Genomic DNA, 23,291 nt, shown 5'->3' with positions numbered 1-23,291 from the left:
AATAACTGAATGTAAATCGGGGGTTTTGTTTGTAAAAAAGCAGCATCCTAAAACTATGCAATATCAACACTTTAAAACTTGGAAGACCTTTATTGTAGTACCATATTTTCTATTTCGGGTACTAAGGAAACATTTTTTTCCATATAGACGTCTGAAATTCAGCTCTGAAGTAAGCTTTTCAACCCTAATATGGCATCTAAATAATGATTTTATCTTCAGAGATGGTGAGTATCAGCAACTTCCAGGTAAACCAATGGGAATAGCTGCTGCTCAGGAACTTTCATACTGCACAATTTTCCATGTAGGAGCCACCTATTTATGGTTTTAGGTATATAACATTAGCCTTCTAGATTTGAGAATATAATCCAAGTTTTAAATAATAAAACTCATATTTGAAAAGTCTGTTCTGTATTCTAGTAATCTTAGAATAGAAAACTTCCAGAAGAAACAGATAGCACATGCCTAATTTTAAATTAATCTACAGTAAAAGTCTGGTCTATTTTCTTTGGGACTGTTCCTAAAGCTGAACTCATGGAAGCTTCCTTTAAGCTCAATTTGAGTCTGAACATTAAGAAAATAGCAGAACTTGACTTTATGGGGTTTTTTATTTGTTTATTTTACAATAATGGTGAAACACATACCTAAAAATGCCAGTCATACTGGCATTCACTAGGCAAGACTAAGATACAACCAGGAAAAAATCTGGTTGATTAAATGGACTTGAGCAAGTTTCAAGATAAAATAAAGAAAATTTATTATTAAAACTTTAGAACACTTACATAACAGGAAATATGCTATGCATAAGTAACGGTACAGGTCAAAACAAGGGATAAAAAAAATTAATCACAAGGTTTAGAAGGAGTTAGGAACAAAGTACTTAATAATAAATCTAAAGCATCACACTTTGAATAAGGAGCAATAAATGCATTACCTTATAAATACCAAGTTGTACTAACTTCACAAACATCAAGACTTCTAAAGAACCATGTGTCTATAAAATCTTCTTACTTTATACGTTTTATTCAGAACATTCTGTCACTCCAGGAAACAGGACTGAGTACATAATACAATGCTAGCTTTCTCTCAGCATCTCAGTTAAGCACTTGTGATTTCAAGTATCGGCTTAGTAAGAATTGTAACAGTTAATTGACACATACTTTTCTCCTTGAATTCCAGGAACAGAGTATGTCACAGTTTTGGGAAGTCTGGTATTTAAAAATAAGGCTCCAAACCTTACCAGATACCATCTTTAGTGTAATATTTTTCCAATACGGGTTTTACCCACATATAACTTCACTTTTTTTGGCATGTTAGCTTTCTCTAAGGAGCATAAAATGATAGTAACAAAATTATTGTCAAGGAAAGTTGTCTTTAAAGTCACGTCGGTATGACTTTTTTGCTTAATTCATTAGCGAGTATTTTCAGAAGACAGTATGTGTTTCAAATCCAGATAGGTGGACATATGCATGTTTGTAAAGTGTTTTTTGATAAAATAAACAGCTACAAAAGCAAGAAACACCAGCGATGCTCTCAAAACTACAAGTGATACAAGCCTCACCGCGTACAATGCTGAACTCCCAAGGAGGGAGCCATCTTGAATAATCTATAAATAAGCATATATGTGTAAGATTTATTGGGAATACATATATTTAAAGTAACTGAGGAATATAAATAGCAGTGTAAAATTGTAATATGTACAGACAATTTTATCACGTCCTGGATTTCCTGGAAAAAGGGAAAAAAATAAACAGTTCTACCAGCCAGCCATGATTTCTCTCTCCTTAAATCTTTACTAGCTAGCTAAAACAAACTCATCAGATTTACAATCAATAGAATTTGAAAAACTCTGAGAATTCCTATTGATAAACCTTACAAATAAAACAAAAGCTAAAATGTTTTGATAAAAACTAAAAACAATACTTCATAACATTAATGTCTCCATAAAGCTATTATTGTTTAAAACAATGACATGGATGGGGGAGAGGGACATATTATACAGCCCCTTTATTTTCAGTTTGAACCCTCCTTTGTCTTTCTCAAAATAATAAATACTGTTTAATATTCAGAATATAAACATGAGCTAGTAAATAATATCAAATACAATTTTATGGATGAGAATGGGAGAGAGACTGTTTCCTAAGTGGGGCCTAATCCTGGGATCAAGTATAACCTGGTATTCCCTGTATCTGTTTTTCAGAGGTGTGTGCTACCTAAACATTAAGACCTACAGGACTGCTGAATGTTTTTAAAGCTATACTAACATATATATTGAGCAAATATAATAACTAACTGTTAAACAGAAACCATAAGTCTTACTCCCAGTTATGAAATGAAACTTAAAAACATATGTCCTAACTACAGCCACAGGAAACATCTAGCTTGTGACTTCCCAGCAGGTGAAGCTGCCAGGTCTAGAGCTTTCTGGAGAGACGACCTACTGTCTCTTGATGTTTCACTCCGTCAAAACATGATGCGTACTTAGCAATTCATGACTCTAATTCATTTTCTTGACAAGAATAGAGTTAAAAGAATTACCCAGTTTAAGGAATGAATCCTATTCACCATGGGGAAAATACTTTATAGCTAGAGCATTAAATCAGTATGCAGTGCCTTTCCCACAGACATAACCATGTGAGAAAGACAATGTGCCTCTGTGAATAATTTCTTTTACAACTGTAGCATGAACTACAGACCCAGAATGACTTTCCTACTGTTACTCTGACCGCTTACAGAGCGTGTAAGCATCAGCTATACTGATGCTCGAATGTAATTTTGCTGTGGCTGGGCAAAACAGTCACAAAACTCAGTAAGTGCAATTTAAATATTTTAGTCTAAATACAACTGCAGTTTCTGAAGGCCTATGAGACTACTCAAGAGTTGCTGCTAAATACTACTTTGAAAAGTATGTAGCTAGATGCTGATTTCTTTGGTATGATTAATGAAGTCAGCAGAGTATCAGAGTGCAATAGAAACAATAATAGATTTAACTACAATCATTAATTATACCTGTGTATAATCAAACAGAGATTTCATAATGATCACTGAGGCACACATTCAGTAAAATATGAATTATTTGCTTCCTGAATGTAAATGGCCTAAAGAATAGCTTTAAATTACTTGTGAATTAGACCCAAGAGAGCACCATCAAGGAGTAAAACAAAGCTTGCAACTTTCTTTATCAAGTAGGCCATTGTGTTTTTTCCTTTCACATACTGCATTTTACATTTGCTTTTACTTACTACACAGTTTCTTTTCACAGGTGTCCCCTTTTGCACAATTACTGCATGATTTTCCTTCTATATATGGTCTTCTTGGAAAATTAACACTACAAAGGAGAAAGTGTCATACATAATTTTAAATTGTTTGTTAAATATCTTAAATCATTTGTTGAAGTAAATACTCTGAAAATACAATAAATTACTGACAATTCATTAAAAACCTCAGAATAATGTTTCTTCTTTTCATTTTCATTGTTCTGTCCCTATGAAAGAAAAGAATCTTAAAAAGTTATTATTTTTCTTATGGGAAAATACTCAGGCTTTTTATTCCAATTTACATTGATATATAAACTATTAAAACAGAATGTTCTGGATGGAGCTTGGTTTTAACTGAGGTAAAATGAGGATTTTGGAGCAGAAAATTTTAAAGCTGACACACTCCCAAATAGCTTAAACCCAACTATTTAGCAAAAAAAGAAATCTTGCAAGCTTCATTCCATAAAGTGCAAATGTCCAAGAGTAAGTATGCAATCTTAGCGAAGACAGTGGGATCCTTACACGCTTAAGTACCCCATCCAAGTGGAGCCAAACTGTTTAAGTATAAAGATTAGCCTGCAGTACTTACCATTGCACATTCTCAGAAAGGCTCCTTACACATATAACTGCTGAAAATGATAATGCAGATACCATCATCGTGGCTGCCTATACTATACTCCTAGGTAATGGGAAACGCAATATCCAGCCTATGCTGCATCCATTCGGAAAGATGAAGCAATGCTACGTCTCATAGCCTAATCCTGGGAACATGGGCAGATTTAGTCCCCTCAGAGGACTGTGGGCTATTATATTTGGGTTTGGTTGTCACTCTACTCACCTCCATAGTGCCATAGTGGGCTCTCCACAAAGGAGATAATTTGCAGCAAGACCTGTGACAATTTTTTCAGGATTCTAAGTCTGTATTTACACCCTATATCATCTATATTTATAAATAAAAGCCACCCACCAGACATACAGATGTAAGGGTTGGTATTATGTTGTGCAAGATGGAGGGAGAAGAACACCCCAAAAGATTACCTGCGACTTAACTTGCTACTATTCTTCTTTGAAATATCTTTTATATACATTGCCCACATTTACACTGTTGGCCTGAGTTTTATCCCAGCAGCATCTACAGGGGCGTATTGCAACTACATGCCCTGACACGCAGTCCAGGCAGTAATAAAATTGAATGGGGATCTTCTGATCCCAAGAATTGAACATAGGCTTTGCACTTGTCAGAGAAGTGCAGGAAAGAGAGTTGTTAATATATATACATATATATAAATATCTCAAAAAGTTACAGGTTAAGTAACATATCTTTTGGGTGATTGTCCATATATACATTCATAGCATGAGTGATTCCAAAGAGTAGCCCACACTGTTATCTTAAAAAGGGTCTCAGAATCCAGAATAAGAAAGACTGAAGGACAAAGCATTGCTTCTAGGAGCTCTGGGAAGAGCATAATGCCTCGTAAGGATGTGAAAGCAGACCCGCTTGGTGACTGAATGTTTCAGTTGCTGGAATGCAATACAAAGAAGCTACAGATATTGCCTGAGCTGCAATTCAGCAAGTCTTTATTGGAATCAAGGCTTCCACTATAAGTGATAATTACACTATTACTTCACGCAGTTCATAATCCACTGTGAAATCCTCTTTGAGAAGACTGATAGAACTCTCAGCCACAGATCCAGAGAGATGAAAGGCCTTGCCTTTTTCTCCAAGAAGCCCTATCTTGTCATTACAAATGAGCATCTATCTATCCAACTATCTACAGATTGCTTAACACCTAGATTGCAGAGTGCTGCCTCATTGAGGAGGTGTAAGGAATGTGAAAAAAAGGCACAAATTAACTTCTGGAGGGAGAAAAAAAGAGATGAGAAGAACAGCATGATGAACAGAGCCTGGTAGCAACGATGAGGCAGGTAACTTTGAGTATGAGAATGATGACAGGACAGGGCATGTTCCAAAGTAGTGTATGCTTCTCCTTAAACAGGAGGAAGGATACTCAGGGCATCTCAGACATGGATGGTCCCAGCAGCAGACCTTCAGAAAAGGTCTGTAGAAGGACTACACTGTAAAACTGCTACACTAAATAAAGTAATTTTGGCAAGGTGGTCCTTACATTGGTGCACCCTCAGGTCTGGAAAGAAACTGCTATCTAGCAGGGTAACTGAGTACTAAGGGTCCAAACCTCAAAAAGGAGTCATGTAGGTCAAGTTGGAAATGGCTGTTCCAGTATCTGGAGTGTGGTGATCACTGGTGGTAAGGTTAAGGTTTGCCTATTTTTCCAGACAGTTTAGGAAGGGAAAAGGCTGTCAGAAGATGGTCTGTCTGCCCCAACTCCACTTGTTTCTGTGGTGACATAGAGATCAGCGTTCTTGGTTTCATGCAGTGGACAGAAGAACAATGGCATGTTAGAGCTCATCTTAGATAGCTATTCAGCTTAACTACCAGTTCTCCAGGATGTGCAGAACAGCACAGCAAACCAACATGGTATGCTGTTACAGACTAGAAAAGTCTCAAGTGACAAGGCTTTACAGACCACTGTTGATGTCAATTAGTCATTATTCTGCACTCTCAACCGGAAAAATTTTAGTTCAGCTTTTAAATAGAAAACAACAACAAAGTTCCATACCCCAGCAAGTTTCAAAATAACAATTCAAGTACAGGTCCAGTTTTGTGGTACAGGAAGAGAGATGGGCAGGGGTCAAGTAATTTTTTTTAGTTCAGGCTAATTGAATTCCCCAGTAGTGGCCCAGGGTTGCTAGAAGAAAGAGAAAAAACAGTTGTCATGCAAGCTCACAACCTATGTATGCTTTAAAAATGACAGATTGCACATGCTTGATTATGGACTGTGCATTATTATGAGACAAAATGTGTTTTAAAACTATCTGCCTCTGTGTTTTCAAACTACTTCTGCTTTAGGAACAGCACTGGCTGGGACCTATGTTTTTTCAGAACATCAATTTAAATGTAAAATCACATGTTGCAGTTAGCTTTTTCTTGCATTGGTCATTTACTGTTTTCTAATACTTAAATAACATCTGGTATAATCACAGCTATTAAATGGGTAAGAAATGATAATGTAATTTTATTTTACTCAGTTACACAGAAAGAAAAACAACTGATCTAACAACCGTGCTGTTATTGCTATCATTTCTAAGAAAAAAAAAGAAATACAGTGTAAAAAGCTAAAGTGCAATTAAAAAAATGTATCAAACTGCAAGAGGTAATTCCAGCTCTGACAGCAGCTGCCTGCAGCAACTTTCTCATTTCTTCTGTTTCATATGAAAAATAAGTCAATGAAGTGGAGCATGAGCTAAGTTTGGGATTTGTTTGCTTAAGACTGAGATTTATCAGTAAAGTTAACATTAAAAAACTAAGTAAGTACATGTTCTAATGCTCATGGCTCTCTTGATAACTGAATTAGACAGCCATCATTTCCTCTGATTGCATTTACAAGACTACCAATAAATAAAGAACCCAATTTACTTTCAGGTAAATGTCAGTACGATGGCTTTCATTTATTTTTTATGTTTAAACCAGCAACTTACCCTGCTGAAGAGTTGCAAACAAAATTTGCTGCATTTCGTATTCCTGCAACTTCCTTACATAGAGTCACAGCACAGCCTATTTTATATGAATAGTCCCAAACAACCTAAAAAAAAGAAGGTTTTAAAATAAATTAAAAACTACACTCAACAGTAAACTAGTCTAATATCTAGAAAGTTTCAATTATTTTCAGAGATCCTACATATTATTTTCATTTTGCAACATCTGATCTTTCTACACATTAAAAAAAATGCCGGTAAGCAAGCTTTTTAAGATGAACTTCTAAACATTCACCCTTCAAGATAAAGTGACCTATGCTACAAGTTTCCAGAATCTTCTACAGAACAATTTCAGTAAGAGTCACTGACTTTATGATTCAGGGGTAGATTCCAAGGAACAAAAGGGAAATTAGTGGCAACTACCCAATAGCTCCTTTAATTTTTCAACATTCATAACTCAGGTCTACAAGAAGAGCTTCTCCTGTGTGCTGGAAGTGGTCTGGCTGATTACTACTGCAGACTTAAGTCTGAAAGCTTTAGCACTGCGCATTTTCAGACTAATGCGTGTTATCTGCCATACTTAAGAGAAGATGGTTTACTGTCACTTACAGTTTGGGCATCTTCTTTTTCTTGGGAGATTCTTCCTATACCTTCTGCATATGACTAACCAAACTGTACTGAATTCAGGTAAAAATGTTGAACTACATACCTGGAACATCTAGATGATGATAGATTCCACATCTGGAAAACTTAAAGACATCTTGGATTACTCTCAGTATCTCCCCAGTATGAAGAGTACAGGCCTCAGACTGACAAATTGATTTGAACATCCCCAAAAGTTCTATCTCTTCAATTATAGCAGCAAGGATCAGTTACCTTCAGCAGACATAACCTTTCTTAGAAAAGGTTCTTAATGTTTAATGTGGTGTTACCTGAATCCTCGATTAAGGACTAACTCAGGGGCCTTTATGTAACAGTTTCGCATGCTTTTTGGAGATTTCCACTGTTTTGAGATTTCTGTGTAGCGGTTCTCTTAGCAGGTCTACACAGCCTATCTATTTCATTTGTAAATTTTACTCATTTTCAGTTTTGTGTCTGAGCCTTCAAGACCCTGATGGCGCCTGGATCACGCAGGGACTTTGCTTATCAATTCTGATGACATACATGCTTTTCAATGTTCACTGGTGTTTAACCCATGTACTCTGCTTGGTTTTTCCAGTGATTAGTTTCCTTTGTAATCCTGCCTGAAATACTGCCTGAAATGCATGAACATTTTGATACAACTTAACTATGTGTAACAAGAAAGAAGCAAGCAATCGCAATAAAGGGAAAGAAAGCTTAAGAGTGAACTCCAAGAGAAATGTGCAAAAACCTCTAGAATTCTATGCAGACAAGGTTGAACAGCAAATTTTAAAATGCCAGGAAGTACCTTGCTATGTAACTTTTTATAATTTATTGTGCCAGAGGAAAACAGAAAAATACTTTCCTGAGATATTGTCTAGTTCCAATCTTCTAAAGAGTTACGGCCCAATAAACAGAAAAACTTAAATCCTCCAGCCTCGCTTTAGAGTTTGTTTCAGGCAGAACCAAGGGCAGGAAACAAGAATTAACACTTGAGGAGAAATAAGTGAGAAAAGACACAAAGAGGTGCAAAAAGTCCCAAACAGAAAATGCTTTATAAATGATTCTGGTAACTTGAAGTATTTTCATTTCACAGTCCGAAGTCCACTCAGAAAGAACCTTGCAGCTACCACTGTGTCGGGTAACAGTTTCACTGTTAAGTATACTGCACAGTATTTTCATCTGTAATTTGCACAGAGAGCAGTCTAAGCATCTTTTGAATATTGAGATAAGAAATTAAAGAGTCACTTTTACTAGACAAGGTCTGACTTGACATTAAAACTATGTTCTGTTTTATATCAGCGAAATACTATGTGTTTGGTCACAGATGAAACTAATTCTACTGCAAAGCTTACTTTTTAAACATGGAGATGAATAAATCTGTATTAAGTGTTCAAAGAAAAGCTTTACTTTCTCAACAGAATTAAGTCTGTCAGAACTACCACTGAAAAATCAGAAATATATCATAAATTGCCTCTTTTGTTGTTGATGTTCTTTTTTTTCCCCTTCCTTTTTACAAGTTTTGTAAAGAATACAATTTACTTTGGCTGGATTTTCTCATTCTGTTAACATTTCTACTAAGCAGTTTCCACAGAAATTCTGCAACTACTGTGATTATTTCGAACACCACGTCCAAACTTACAGAATTCAGAACTGTGTGGCTTCACACCTAGAGAACCTGAAATGATCATTATATAAAGTTCATGTAGTACTGACACAATGAAACAAGGAGTGAGGCTTTCAGTGAGGCCAAGATTGTGGACAAGAAGGATGGATTATTATACAAGACAAAGAGGTGAACTAGTGCAGAGGTAACTGGCAGTACAGCCATTGCTTGAGATTACAAGACAGTAAGCTGTCAGTCACTACAAACCGTATATACAACTCTGCATTATTTACAGCCTCTACTGATTCATCTGGTAGCCACTACACAGGACATTTTACTGACGATAAGTCTTACCTGAATGTAATGACTGCAAACCTTAGTGCATTTCTGCACTGCGAAAGTATAGAATCTGACCTCATCATACCACAATTTAATGGCACCAGCAACATAGAATGTTTGATGACTTCCAAACCAAATATTCTCTCCAATAGATGTGAAATTAGGATGGCACTGATGTTTCTTACTTTAGTATACGTTATGTTAAAAACCACATTTATTTGCCCATGCCCTTGCAGTCCTTGCCAAAGCTGCATCCCAAGTCTGCAAAACATGCAAGTTGAAATAGTTGTGCAATGTTAAGTTACAACCGGACCTTAAACAATTAGATAAAACCAGTCAGGCAATAAAGTACAGATAGAGATCATATACTGGAGTTTCATAAAGAAATACTTTCCCTTATTTAGGCAAGCACCTGTGTTTTATTTTCATTGACTTTTCCTGTTGCAGCACAGAAATACGAACTAATTTCATTAGACGACCTTTTTCCCCCTTCACTGTTGAAAATTAACTTTGTAAGAGCACTTCTAGCAACTGAAAAGATTTTTGAAATGCACTTCAATCTTCAGATAAGAAATTAGTCACATTAATTAAACATGAAACTTTTTTTTTGTTGTTGTTGAACAGGTCATTAAGGATTTCTATTAGGTACATAAAAATTAATTCAAATTAAAAATGCACAACTACTGTAGATTCAGATGTATAAATATTTTAAGTATTTTTAAGAGAGCCTCCGGAAACAAATCTTACTCCTCCTACAGTAAAGCTTTAAACAGACATTGGAGCATTTTAGAAAGACAGCTTCATGAGGTAAACATGCCAGTGTTTGGACAGTAACTCATTCTGCTACCTCTTACTTCTTTGCAGTCTGTCACCGTTAACACAACTTCTGATTGTGAATGATCATGGTATTTGGTATTTGTCTTCCAGTCATGATTGTTTTTCAGACAGTTTCTTACATCATTAAAGTATCTAGTTTTATGTAAAAGATCCTGTGTTTTATTGCCTAGGTTTATTGGTGTTCGTACATTTCAGTTCTTAGTCTCTATGTGGGTCTTAAAATAACTCCACTGGCTGCGGACACTGTTTTCTCCCTAAGGCCTCTATTTCTACATGCATACCTTTATTCATAATTTGTCCTTGTTTTCCTATTGCTGAGTACTAAAACTGGGTGCAGTGTCTTTCATAAGCTTCTTCACTTCCAAGGTTATAACCCCTTATCTGCCATTCTGGCTTCAAACCCACTCAAGCAAACAGCATTCTTTGCCGTCAGTATCCGAGTATGTACTTGTTCCCAAGCATCCTTTAGCTGTTCATGGCCCACAACATTTTCTTCTTGTGGTACAAAGTGGACTAAACATCAAACATCCACTTTTTCTGCATCTTCTTCAGTTTTGTTTAACCTTTGCCAGCAAAAATTTTTGAGTGCAATTTATTTTGCTTATGACAAGTAAAGATTCTTCCTTGCCACCAGAAATCCTCTTCAGCCCCAGTACTGCAGTTCATATCCTTGCTTCTGATGGACAGTCTGACTCTTCTGGATCAGTCCTGCTGCTGGACCATTGTTTCTTCCTAAGGAGAAATTCCTTGGGGTGAAATGTGAACATCTTCAGCTGGGCTGCGTTACTGCACCTTCATCCTGCATGCCCGTTGTTTCTAGACTCACCTGTCTACAAGTGACTCAACTTACTACAATAGTTCCTATCAAATAAATGTGATGATATTTGAACACAAACCAGTGATGCCACCCTGGTCACCTCACTGAGGGACTACCAAAAGACCCCTAGCCTGCTGTCCCATCCCCCCCCGCGGGGCTCTGGAGCCACCCGTGCACCTCCAGGCCTGTCCCCGCCATGTCCCGCGTGTTGCTGGCGGCCGCCTGGACTTTGGTGCGGAGGTCGCTGGACTTCGGTGCGGAGGTCGTTGTGCACATGCACACGCTCCTCGACGAAGGTCTTATCAGGGATGCCCGGTAAGGCGGGTGACTGCCCGGCTGCAGCCCTCAGCACTGGCCACAAGACCAGCACTGCCGCCCACGGCCTCACGGCCCCAGCTGCCCGGGCCTCGCGTGACGGGCCCCCGCTCCCGCCCACCCCGGCCTCTTCCAGAACCTTCTCCGCCAGGGAGACTTCCGCCGAGCCCCGGACCGGCGTGGAGCGAGGCGCCCGCCGGGCGGCGCTGTGTCGCCGGGAGGGGAGGGGCAGCCGCGCCGGCGCCTCTCCTTCGCGCTGGGCGGCTCGTTGGCAGGAGGGCGGCGGGGCCGGCTCGGGCGGCGGCCATGGTGCTGTCGGCGCTGCAGCAGGTGGTGGTCTCGGTGGTGCTGGTGCTCTGCGTCTTCGTCGTCATGCCCAGGATGTTCGGGGGAGGAGGCGGGCGGGCCGGCCGGTCTCCGCGGGGCGGCAAGGCCGGCCCCGGCCATTACGATCCCCGTCAGCACCGCAGAGGTAGGAGCCGTGGCGGTGCCCGAGGCCGCGCCGCGCTTGGCGTCCCGTGCGGGAGCTGCTCGGAGCCGGCCCCTCTCTCGGGCGGGCCTGAGGGGAGCTCCCGAGAAGGGGCAGGGCTGTGCTTCGGCTCGCCTTCGTCTGGCGGGAGGCGCCGAGCGTTCTGCGCGGCCTGTGAAGGGGGAGGCCTTGTCAGGCGGCCCCGAGCTGGCCTGTGTGCTCTGAGCTCCTCGCCGTAACCTTCCCCCGCTCCCCCCCTTTTATGCCCTGCTTTCCTAGTTCACTACCGGTTTGATTTTTGGCTGTGTTGTCTTAAGAAAATTACTTTTAAATGCAGGTAACACCCTGTTACTGGAAGTGTGTCTTATCGGGGTAGTTTAATGAATAATGTCTGCAGGGGCACAGTTAGTTACTCTAACAGATGAGTAGCTGTGAGGTGTCAGAGAGAGGAAAACATTTACTGTGCGTGTTAGAATTGCAATAAGGAAGCCAAGTGTTACTGTTAGTAAACATGAGCACAGCATCGTATGAGATGTGTCAGGTAGTGTATTGGAAAGAGTCCAGGATGCTTGTTTAGAAAAAGATATCACTGAATGGGCTAGAGAGCTTACTGCTTGTTAAAGCTTGAGCGGTATAAATGTATGCTAAGCTATGTCAGTGTACGTCAGCTGAGGATTTAGCTCGAGGTCCAAAGCTCCACTTTCATTTTGGAAAATAACAAAAAGCCTGCCTTCTTGAGGTAGCTCTGTGATTCACTGATGATGCCTTCCAAGGCATTGTAAAGGGGTAGATAGTTGCTGTAATCCTCCAAATTATGTCCGTGCTTTCCCCTGGGAGTACCTTTCAAAGGCAGAAAAAGTGAGGCTTGAGCTGCTACGGCGTTCTTCCCAGCTGATGTTGAACTTACTGTGCTTCATAGGCTCTAGCCTGGCCTGTTTTGCTTGATTACTTTCAATTTATATGGTAGCTGTCATTCCCTATGGACCAAATTCTTTTAAAACCAATCCTTAAAAAAACCCCAAAACTTCACATGCGTCTGATTCTACTGATGTATTGGTGCAGCACTGCATAAAACAAATTTCAGGCAAGTCTGCTGTTCTCACCTGCCTGGGTTCTTCTTTTCTCCTGTTTAGCCAGTAACTCACTCTGCTGTTTCTTCTGTGGGATAAACTTGGTGTGGGACACTGGACTCTGTGAAGGTTCAACATTCCTTCTCTGTGCCAGGAAGGTGGTGTTTCCCTTAATGACATTCTTATTTGTATGACCTGTGGAAACTTTTGCATCTGTGCTATTAGATATTTTAGTAAATCTCATTTACATTAAAACCAAATACAACCAAAACTAAAGAAAAAAGAGTGAGTGCAAACTTAAAGCTAGTAATCAATGGGAAACGTTCTGAAAGGAGGAGGACTATATGTGAGATGAAACATGACTTCCAGATTACTTAGTGCAGTTTTAGTAAGTCTAAACCTGTTTGTGTTGAAAGGAGAATGTCTGCCTGAACTTGCATTAAATTATTAAGGTAGCTTGAGTTTTGCCTGTATCAGCTAGGGTATTTAATTTTTTGTGTAACTGTCCAGTTCCGTTTCAAGTTCCAACGAGCAAACATACAGATAAAAGGTCTACTCCAAATGTGCATATTGCAAACTGATTAATGACATGTGGCAGAACCCACAGTAATTCCTGGCATGACTTGACTACAGAGCTGATAGTAAATGTTGCTGCAGTCAGGGTCATCCCTGGAAGTCTGAAAAACCTTTCTGGCTAACTCATTTTAGACAATTCTAAAACACTGTTCAAGATCTCTTACCACAAAGTACCAGCTTAGGTTAGCAGAATTAGATTTCTTTTTCTCTTGTACTTGGAAGAAACTGTAGCCAAACAATTGTTCACTGGGAATTGTAACTTAGATTCATTTTTTTTTGTGCCTGATTTTGGCTGTCTGTTGCACACTCGAGTTATGTTACTATAAATTCTTGAAATGCCACTGTTTCAGTATTAATTGACAAGGAGTAATTTGCAGAATGGTCTTTTGTTCGGGAGTTTTTGTAGAATGTGAATCTTGTTTTACCCATACTCAGTTGTGTTAAATTATGACAAACTAAATGTTCAAAGGGATTTGAAAGTATAAGTCTAGGCAGCCAGTTGAAACATCAGTGTAAAACTTCACACCCCCCCAATCACCTGCTGTCTGCCTCTGCAAGCATCTGCGTTCTTTAGCTGATAGCACTGTTTCTCACTGCATGTCCCAAGAACCCCAGATGCAACTACCAAATAACCTAATTCCTAAGCTGAGCAATGACGCTGGCTGTTCTTTCATCTCTTCCCTGTTCTGGCAGGCAAATTACATGCAAAAATACTTCAGACTTCCAATGTTGCATCTCTTTGCTATTGTGTAGTCTTTTCCTGCTAAATGTTTGATTTGCAGAGGTACAGCACTTCTAAGCCTGTGGGAATATCCATGTAACACTGAATTGACTGTCAAAATAATGAAAGCAGCAACACAGCATGTGCATTTCAACAAAACGATTTTTTTTTTTTATTCTGGACTAGACAATTCAGTTTCTACTTAACTCCTCTCTTTGTTACAGAGGAAAAATATTAATCTGTAACTCGGCGTTATCAACAGTTTCTCTGAGTATGCTTTAATTTCAAGATTTAAGTTGTTTCTTGTTACATCTACCTTTCTGTGGTTTGCTGTGGGTTTGCCAGTGTTGCTATGAAGAAAGAAACTTAAAACTTGTCTCTTAAAGAAACATAGAAACTTAGTTTGAGAGTCTTTGCTACATAGACTTAACTTTGCATTCTATTCATGAAAGAGTGATTTTTTTTTTTTTTTTTTTTTGGTAACTTTATTTGGATGCAGGGCTGACCACACCATCTTAGAAGAGTGATGAACAAAGATGATCACACAAGAAGAAAACAATTGAATTCCAGTTGTGAAACTATTTGGACTCTTAATTTCCTTTCTAACTTTGTCTTCTTTCTCTCAATTTAATTTTTTAAGGTAGTCCTCAGACAGTTCATCACGTTCACCTGAATCCAGGAAATTCTGACAGTAATACTTACCAGAGTATTCAGCAGATGAGAAATGCAATGGAAAAAGAGCTAAAGAGTGAGAGAACGAGAGGAAATGGTAGAGAGTTAGCGTTCACCCTCATGCCATTGTACGCTCTTGGAGTGGGAGTGTTTGCAGCATACAAATTTCTTAAGGTAAGCTATAAGAAAAGATTTAAACTATTGAAATTAGAAGGAGATGTAACTGGTTTGGTTTTTTTTCTTCCCAATTCTGAGCCCATGTGTATGGTTGTCCAAAAGCCATTTCTTGCTCGTTTTGACTTAGAATGTGAGCTCCAAAGTTAAAATTATAGCATATCTGATTCTTCCTTATGAAGGCTTCTGACTTTTTTTAGACACTTAAAGAAGTGAGAATCTTACACACCCCCTACACACATACCCCGCCCTGACTACAAATAAGAGTCTGAGAACCTAAAAAGTGCTGTTACCTGAGGCTGTAACTTAAGCCTCATCAGTATTTCACTTCCTTTTCATTCTTCAGAATGAGATTGAGTATGGGAAGGAGATGGATGACTCCTGCGGAGTGATAGTCTTAGATTAGCAATTAGATAGAATAGTGAGTCTAGACCTTTTATTTGGACTTCTCATTTGGTTGTTGGACTGCAACATAAACTTTTATCCAAGAAATGTGATACTGTTTCTACCATTAGTAAATTAAGAAAGGAGAACACGTGATCAGTTGTTTGGTGGTTGGTTGGTTGTTTTTTTTAAATACCAGTCTTGATATGTATTATTTATAGTAAGAGATATTACAGCACTTGCAATGCTGAGAGTGCACCTGGAACATTGTTGCTTGCCTTCAGGGGGAAAAAAACTTAAACCTGAATAGGACCAGAGACAGCATCTTCGTTTCCATAGTCAGTTTCATATCATCTCCTATGTGAGAAAAATATGTCAGCTTAGCAAGATGAAGATAGAGGCTGACCAGTTTGCTTTTAAAAATAATTTTAATTAGGTTGTAAGTAAGATTTAAACATCATAAAAACAATATTTTGGGTGTTACAAATCTTTACATTTGCGCTTATGGGGTTGAAATGTAAATATTTTTATAACAGCATCTTTATTACTATAAGAAAGAAGTTTTACCTCCTAGTTAATGGTAGGAGACTGGATCCAGTAACCTAGAAGGTTCCTTCTCTTCATTTTTGAAAACTGGAGATGAAATAGCAACTGCTTTTTTTTTTTTTTACAACTTTTGTCAGTCATGTTATCGTTGCTTAAAATCAGAAGTGTTAGTTTAAGACAGGAAGAAGGCATGGCAGAAAAAAGTTTCATTAACGGAGCACGTTTTTGTCGTTGCTATTTAATTTCAGTAAATTTCTAAATGCATTTTAATTTTTAATATACAAATAGTGATAAAGTCTTTTAACACAATTGTTTTTATTAAAGATGAAGTCACATGAAGAAAGTCTTTCCAAAAAGGAGAAAAGTACAGAAGACAAGGCAAAGGAAACGGGTAAGATACCTATTCAGAATGCATATGTTCACCAAAAATGAATATTTCCTGTTGGAACAAGGTAGATATTTTCATTGATGAAGTCTAAAAACTAGACTAGAAAGTCTAAACAAGAACAATCTTTTAAGTTACTTATGTGCAGTTAGGAACCTACAAAAAAACACTTTGTCATTTTATGTATTTGAAACACTTGTTACAGGTTTCCTTGAAAACTCCAGATGGTAATATTCTTTAAAACAGCTATAGTAATATAGTATGGTTCTCTGCCTTTTAATGTCTGATGTATTTCTCACTTAAGACCTGTTCAGTTTTCTTCAGTACAATAGGATGCTTAAATAGGATATAACACTCTTTAGAATTAATAGGGTATTTAAAATGGATATCATGATCTGCTTTAGAATTGAACTGTATTGGTAGTGGAACAGTATGAATAAACAATTATAGAGACTGTTGAATTTCTGGGCCAAATTAGAGACCTGTCAAAAGCATTAACTGTTTATAGAAGAGAGAGAATAAATGATACCATCTTTTTCTTCATGATGCAGAGTACTCTTGACTGACTGATTCAGCCTATTCTGCAAATGCCAAGAAGTGGGCTTTCCTTTGGAGAAAAAGATATGGCATGTCAAAGTTGAGCTGTTTTCATATGGTTTTTTGCCCCTTTGTATAGACACATTTTTAGTTAATTAAAAAACTAGCAGCCTCTTCTGGTGTCCCTGTACACCAGATCTGTAATTGGGTTCAGCAGTGATTTGCTACACTGCCTACTCGCCATCCTTGCATGTTGCATTCTTCTTTCTTCAAAGTTTAATAGTACTTTAGGAGGAGTTACTCCTTTCAATTCTAGTTTATTAAGTGTTGAATATATTTGCAAGGTGTGAGTGGGCAAATTCCTGAAAGTATATTAAGTACAAATCCACTACTTATACCCCAGGAAGTCTTGGAACTGCATAGTTTTTGAGGCTGGGAAGGTGAAAGCCACATTTTCAGTTTCTACCAAGGTGTCCTCTGTTTGGACACTATTGGAGACAGGTTATTGGATGAGAAGGACTTATGAGTCACACATAGTAAGGCTTCTGTTTTTACCCCCACCACTCCCTTTACATATTCTAGAATTTATAGAGAAAAAAACTTCCTGTTTTTGAATCTGCCCAACCAAAAATATAAATTAATATCCTTTTGGTATTGTAAATACATTTCTTACAATGTTCTCTCCTGCTTGCCCCCTCCATCTTTCTCCTCCTCCTTCTGCCTCCCTCCTTTATTTTTTTTTTGCTTTTGTTTTTGTTAGAGCATCAGCTTTTAGAACTGGAGCAGCATCTGGCACAGACAGAGAAAATGTTAAATTCTTTATTGACTCAATTGGATCCACTGTCAAACTGGTGAGTGTTTCTAAAACGTCTCGGTTAGTATTGTTTTCTGTAAATTGACATTCTTCAAAATGTTAACAAAGAGTTCTTAAAATGTTCCTTATATGTAGGGAACAGTGTTTAGGAACCTTCTTTAATTACTTATTGTTTCTGTAGCCTTTTGCCAGTAATACTTCTGCAATTTGCTATCTTTCCCACAGACAACTCCCATCTCTTGTTCACCAAACATAAATGCAAAAGCTCAGGCTTACGATCACATTACTGTGGCTTAACAAGTTAAACTTTAATGTTGACCGAGGAGCCTAATACTGAAAAAATACTTAAGCTCAGTAGCATGTGAAAGCCTTTGTGGGCATTAGATTACTGGTAGCAGAAAGAGTTTCTTCCTTTTGCTGTAATTAGAAGACAAAACTAGTTAACAAGGCATAGCTGCTATTTTTGCATTTTGAAGTAAACCTGTTAAGTGATTGCGTGTGTTTCAGGGAAATATAACTTCTTTGTTGTAGTGTAACAAGGGAATAAGTAATATAACCTTGTAGTTTGAGAGGTGTTCTTTCCTTAAGAAGCTAGGGCCTTACCCATATACTGGCAGTAAAAATATCCGTGCAGTCCGTTTTGTGTACACTGACATCCTTCATGAAGCCTAGTTTAAAACATGCAGAATTTCATGATTGTTCCCTTAGTGTACTTTTGAACTTAATATTTGATGAAACTATTAAGCAGTAAATTCACTAACCAGTTTGCCAAACAAATTTCTAGTAGTGATGGGGAGGAGAAAGAATAAACAAAATCTGCAATAAATGAGAAAAGCCTCTAAACTGTAAAGTTCTCTATTAGGCGTTGTTGTCCTAAAAATAAAGTTCCTTTGGATTATTGTTTCTTTCAGTAGTCATTACTCAGCCTTGGCCATTGGGGCTCCAATGTTAGAATTCAGCGACTAGATTATTCAGTAGGTGTAAGTGATGGGCTCCCCACTTCTCAAGAGACAGTTCTCAAGGAAAAGCTTCAGCTAAATGTGTTGTTAACTATCATATTTATCCACTGAAGGAAATACTGTGAGCTTATGCATTATTATCAAGCTGTTGACATCTCTTTCTTTTTCTAGTGTTAATGCTTTAGCTTGTGAGCAGAAAGATGAAATAATGACACAGCTCCAGTCAATTAGACGACTGATGAAAGAAAGTGGATTGGATAAATCAGAAAACAAGATGAAAGGTACTTTGATTTCCAGTAGGATAGATAAATAAGTGGTTTATATTTTAAAAGAAGAAAGAGATATTTTTAAAGAATGAACTATAAAAAAAGTTCAGCTCCTGCATCTTAGGTGAAATGTGTGTAGAATTAATTTTATTCTGGAGGAGTGCCATTCTTCCTGTTTGAGGTGTGCCTAACTTCAAATTTTTGATACATCATAATTTCTTTTTTTTAAGAATATTTGCTAAAAGACATTGAACTAGGATAGACCACATAGTCACATTCTGCTTTGTTAAGACCGGGCTTCTTGAATATGAGTTCCTGAGCAGTCTGTTAGTATTGGACTAATTTTAGTCTGAGGATTCCCAGATGGGGGGACCTCTGAGGCTGTGGGTAATGCTTGCATGATTATACTAAACAGCAAGTTTTATATTAGTTTCAACTGGAGACTTCCAAGAGGTGCATAGTAGTCCAAGAGAAATCTTAATGTTAAGAATGGTTCACTAGAAATTTTGGGAATTTTTGCATTAGTTCAGTCTTAGTAGCAGAGAGAAAACAAACAAAAAAATAAATATTCTATTTCTAAACTGACTCTGAAATTTGGAGCCTTTCTAGTAATGTAAACTTTTGTTTTGATTTTTTTTTTGTGAATTATAAGATGTCAGCCACATTTGTAATGAGAAACTCGAAGATCTCATTCAGTCATTTGCTGAACATTCTCAAGAGGAAGAAATAGATGACAGAGAAGATGAGAGTAATGAAGATTTGCTTGAGGATGTTGGTAATGATTACAAAATAGAAGAGCATGAATTATATGATGAATGTGAAGTACATCAGTTTGAGCCAGATGTGGTAGAAGACCAAGAAATGGTAAACAAAGATGCCATTGAATCAAAAGAGATGGGATTGAGGAGACGTAATAGATATGAATGAAATCTGCATATGTAAAACTTTCAAAACCTTATGAATTATTTTTCTATATAATGTTGTATGCACTTTAAACTGTTTTGAATGAAGTTATGTGCACTGCTACATGCTTTAAAAAGAGGGGTGAAATACTGCCTGTGCTCATATCTATGACGGTTCTGTAACTGACTTCAGTGGCAGGAGAATTTCACTCAGGATGTTTACATATTTTTTTTCTATTTATTTTTTCCTATTAAAATATTTCTGTACTCTGTATATAATGCACTGTAATTATATCTGATGCTTCACTAAAATATTAGAATATCTTGTAATTAAGACTATAAAGAATAGGTGTTTCATAAATGTTTTGTAACTAGCAAGCATGGCACCACTTGAACTGTGACTTTCTTGAGTTCATTAAAGAGCATGCACTGATGAATTTAGCCTTTGTGGAAAACTTTTCTCTAGGAGGGACATGAAAAGCAGTATGGGTTAAGTCTTATAGATGCATCCGTAGTCAGGTTTCTTTGTTTGGAGACAGAAATTTAGCCACAGGTGCTATTTTAGAATAATTATGTCTGAGATGGCTGTCTCCTCAGGAATGATGTATAGTTTCCTACGTCAATTTAAACCTTAATGCATTACACTGGATCACTTAATTTCTTCCCCACCTGTCACTAGTTAAACTCAGCAGCTGCCTAATGATTGGTTCATACCCATTAGTACTATATCGCACTTTCATATTTATTTTAACACAATAGAATCTGGCCTTTTGATTTATTGTAATACACTTTTTCTTACATCAGTATTAACAGATGTATTGCTATGTATCATTCAAGAACTGTGGGGTTTGGGGCTGTCTTTTTTCAATACTTTATGCCAACTTGATAGTGGCTTTTTTGGTCAGTGTGAAGAAAAGCATTTTTTTCCCTTTGCCAGAATAATTTTTATCCATAACTTTATTTTCTGCTTATTATTTGTTCACTTAACGCACATGCCTATGGAACTGCCACCCTTTAATGACAGGAATTACATTAGAGGTAGTCTGACAGTACAATGTTGTTAAATTTTCTGGTTTATAATTGCATAGCTTTTAAGTAGACCAGTTATAATGCCCGACTCTTCTGCCATCTTTATTCTTACATGAAAATAACACGTGGGTTTGTTTTTATGGAGGAAATGTACTGTAGTTAAAGGGACCGAAACTTAGTGTGTTGCTGAAACAGAATGTATTGTTCATTTTTCTGTAGAAACATGGTATGTCTTTGGTTCTAAAAAGGCATTGCACAGGGTTGGAAGTAGCAGCATCCAAAAATACATCCTTAGCGTCACTGTATTAGTAGTTTTGCAGTAAGTGAGATTTTGCCTAACTTTGGAGAACTCATTGACCAAAAAGCCAGGGTATCTCAAGAGGTGACAGATTTTTCCCCAAGATGGAACGGATGAATCGGAACTGGTACTTGGACACAACTTGATTTTTAAAAATAACTGACATAGGTCTGGTCATACAGGACAACTGGCACTGTTTAAAAAAAATAATTTGTAATTGCATCGAGGCTGTCCTCCAAGATGACTAATAAGTCTAAGTAAAGCGAACGGAAACTGATTTCAAAGCCTTTGATCAGGGAGAATGAAGGAATGGGAACCAAGTGTGCCGCACTGCCATGGCGTTTGCCGTTTGTGGCTCCATCGTTGGCTCTGCTGTGAGAGCTGGTGTGGCTGCGGGTCAGTACCGCTGCCTTCCAGGCACTGCCGCTACTGCTGGTGACCACCTTGCCCGCAGGATTTCGCTGCCTTGGGCAGTGTTTGAATCATCAGTGCTGTGGCTTTCACATTCAATAGTCTTCGGATGCTGCTGCTACTTGAAGCCTTTATTCATACGGCTTTGAGGTATTTTTGGGGTGATAGCGCTATTTCTGACCCAGGCCTACAACCATCCACCGTGAGCCCTTTCGTTGCTATGTTGAGGTCTGTGATTTCAGCTGCGTGGGTTTGTTGAGGACACAAACCTGTTCAACGCGTAAGTGCCCAGGACAGGCAATGGCTGTGCCCAGCTTTCCTGTCGGCTGCCTGCCAGGACCGGGCGGCAGCCGCCCGTCGCAGCCAGCCTGGGGAGCAGCCCTGTCCCCTCCGGTGACAGGCTTGCAGGTGAGAGCAGCGAGAGATGTTCAGGCACGCAGCCGTACCCCGAGTAGGGCATTGCCTCAGGAGGAACAGGGAATTCGTCCTCCCCGCTCAGTTGAGGCGGTATCTTGCGAAACTTCCGTGCGAAGCCTGCCTCAGATTGGCCCCTCCGCGCCGCTGTACCAGGCGGGCGGGGGCGGTGCCGGTGCCGCGGGACGCAGGCGGCCGGCGGCGGGCAGGGAGGGCGCGGGTGGCAGCCGCTCCTGCCCCTCAGGCGGCGGCCGGACGGGGCTGCTGCAGCCGTGAGAGCGGGGGCCGCGGGGAAGGGCGCTCGGCGGGGCGGTGGCGGGGCGCGGTTACCATGGAGACGCATGGGGGCGGGCCCTTTCCCTCAGCCCTGCGCGGCCCGTCGCACCCCGCCGGTGAGACCCCGCCGGTGAGACCCCACCGGGACCCGGCCGGTGCCCCGCCCCGCCGGGGCCCCGGGCCTCTCCTGGGCCCCGAGGCCTGCCCCAGTGCGCCCCCGGGAAAACACATCGTTTCTGTGGAGCTGTCTGAGCCCATAATGTTTATTTCGCCTCTTACAGCATTGTTCTTTGCGATAAAGTTATTCCGGTGTGTTAACCGTTAAATGCAACAACGCTGACTTCCCCCTGTGCCTTCCACTGGGAGGATGCTACGCTTCGGTAAGAGCCTTGAGGTGGTGCGAGGACAGCGGCTCTTTATTTTCAGTGCTCTGGGAAAGGGGGTATGGCTGGAAGGCCGTCCTGTCGGTGAGCAGCTACGTGGCCATCTCCGAGTTGGCCCTGCAGCTGTGCTTCTGCTTGGTAAAGGAAAGGACACTTGGGAGTTAAAACCTGCTCAGCAGGTAGAAATGGGGTCAGCTTTTGTGGATGGTGATTCGGGAGTGGAGCGTCTGATTTCTGGGAAATAGATGATAGGCTTTTGGCTCAACACTGGCTGGGTGGAAGGAGAAGCCAGCAGAGCAGGAGACAGCATACTGATAAAATGTCGCTCTGGAGCTGTGGGAGGCCGGCTGTGCGCCAGGAGGGCCTTTACGTCTTCCTGAAAATACCTGGTCCCAGGGCATGGTGCAGTTGAGAGCCAGGCAGCAGCTGTAGTTGAAGAGTAAAAAACGGTTGATGTTGTCAAGGGGTAGCAAATCAGTAATGCTGGTATGAGAAGGTATCAAGAGAAGTGTCAGGGAAAGAGAGAGTTAAATTTGAGGCAAAGACATAAATTTGAACAGGAATCTGGTTAAGCATTAGTAAGGAAAGACTGAAATTAAGAGGTGGTGAAAAAGGGAGGCCAGAAACATTTCATAGCTTGCTGAAGACAATACTCAAATTA

The 23,291-nt window shown here is 39.4% G+C and overlaps 2 protein-coding genes across 2 annotated transcripts; one reads left to right on the top strand and one right to left on the bottom strand.

Annotated features, from left to right (window-relative positions):
- Nucleotides 1-1,408: 1,408 nt before the first annotated feature.
- Nucleotides 1,409-11,305, bottom strand: LOC132316896 (GLIPR1-like protein 2). Its single transcript, XM_059816147.1, is given in 7 exon segments — nt 1,409-1,544; nt 1,546-1,603; nt 1,699-1,725; nt 3,240-3,325; nt 6,813-6,916; nt 9,391-9,636; nt 11,207-11,305. Coding segments are annotated over 7 exon segments (756 nt in total).
- A 345-nt stretch (nt 11,306-11,650) lies between these two features.
- CCDC107 (coiled-coil domain containing 107) lies at nt 11,651-20,256 on the top strand. The gene is made up of 6 exons (XM_059816145.1): nt 11,651-11,816; nt 14,821-15,026; nt 16,281-16,347; nt 17,639-17,729; nt 18,823-18,932; nt 19,570-20,256. Exons 1-6 carry the CDS (start codon nt 11,651-11,653, stop codon nt 19,842-19,844), a joined length of 915 nt encoding a protein of 304 aa, XP_059672128.1. The 3' UTR covers nt 19,845-20,256.
- Nucleotides 20,257-23,291: the final 3,035 nt, after the last annotated feature.

Source organism: Gavia stellata, chromosome 4, assembly GCF_030936135.1.
Source record: "Gavia stellata isolate bGavSte3 chromosome 4, bGavSte3.hap2, whole genome shotgun sequence".
NCBI lineage: Eukaryota > Metazoa > Chordata > Aves > Gaviiformes > Gaviidae > Gavia > Gavia stellata.
The sequence above is the reverse complement of the archived record's forward strand: the minus strand, read 5'-3'. Positions and strand labels throughout refer to the sequence as shown.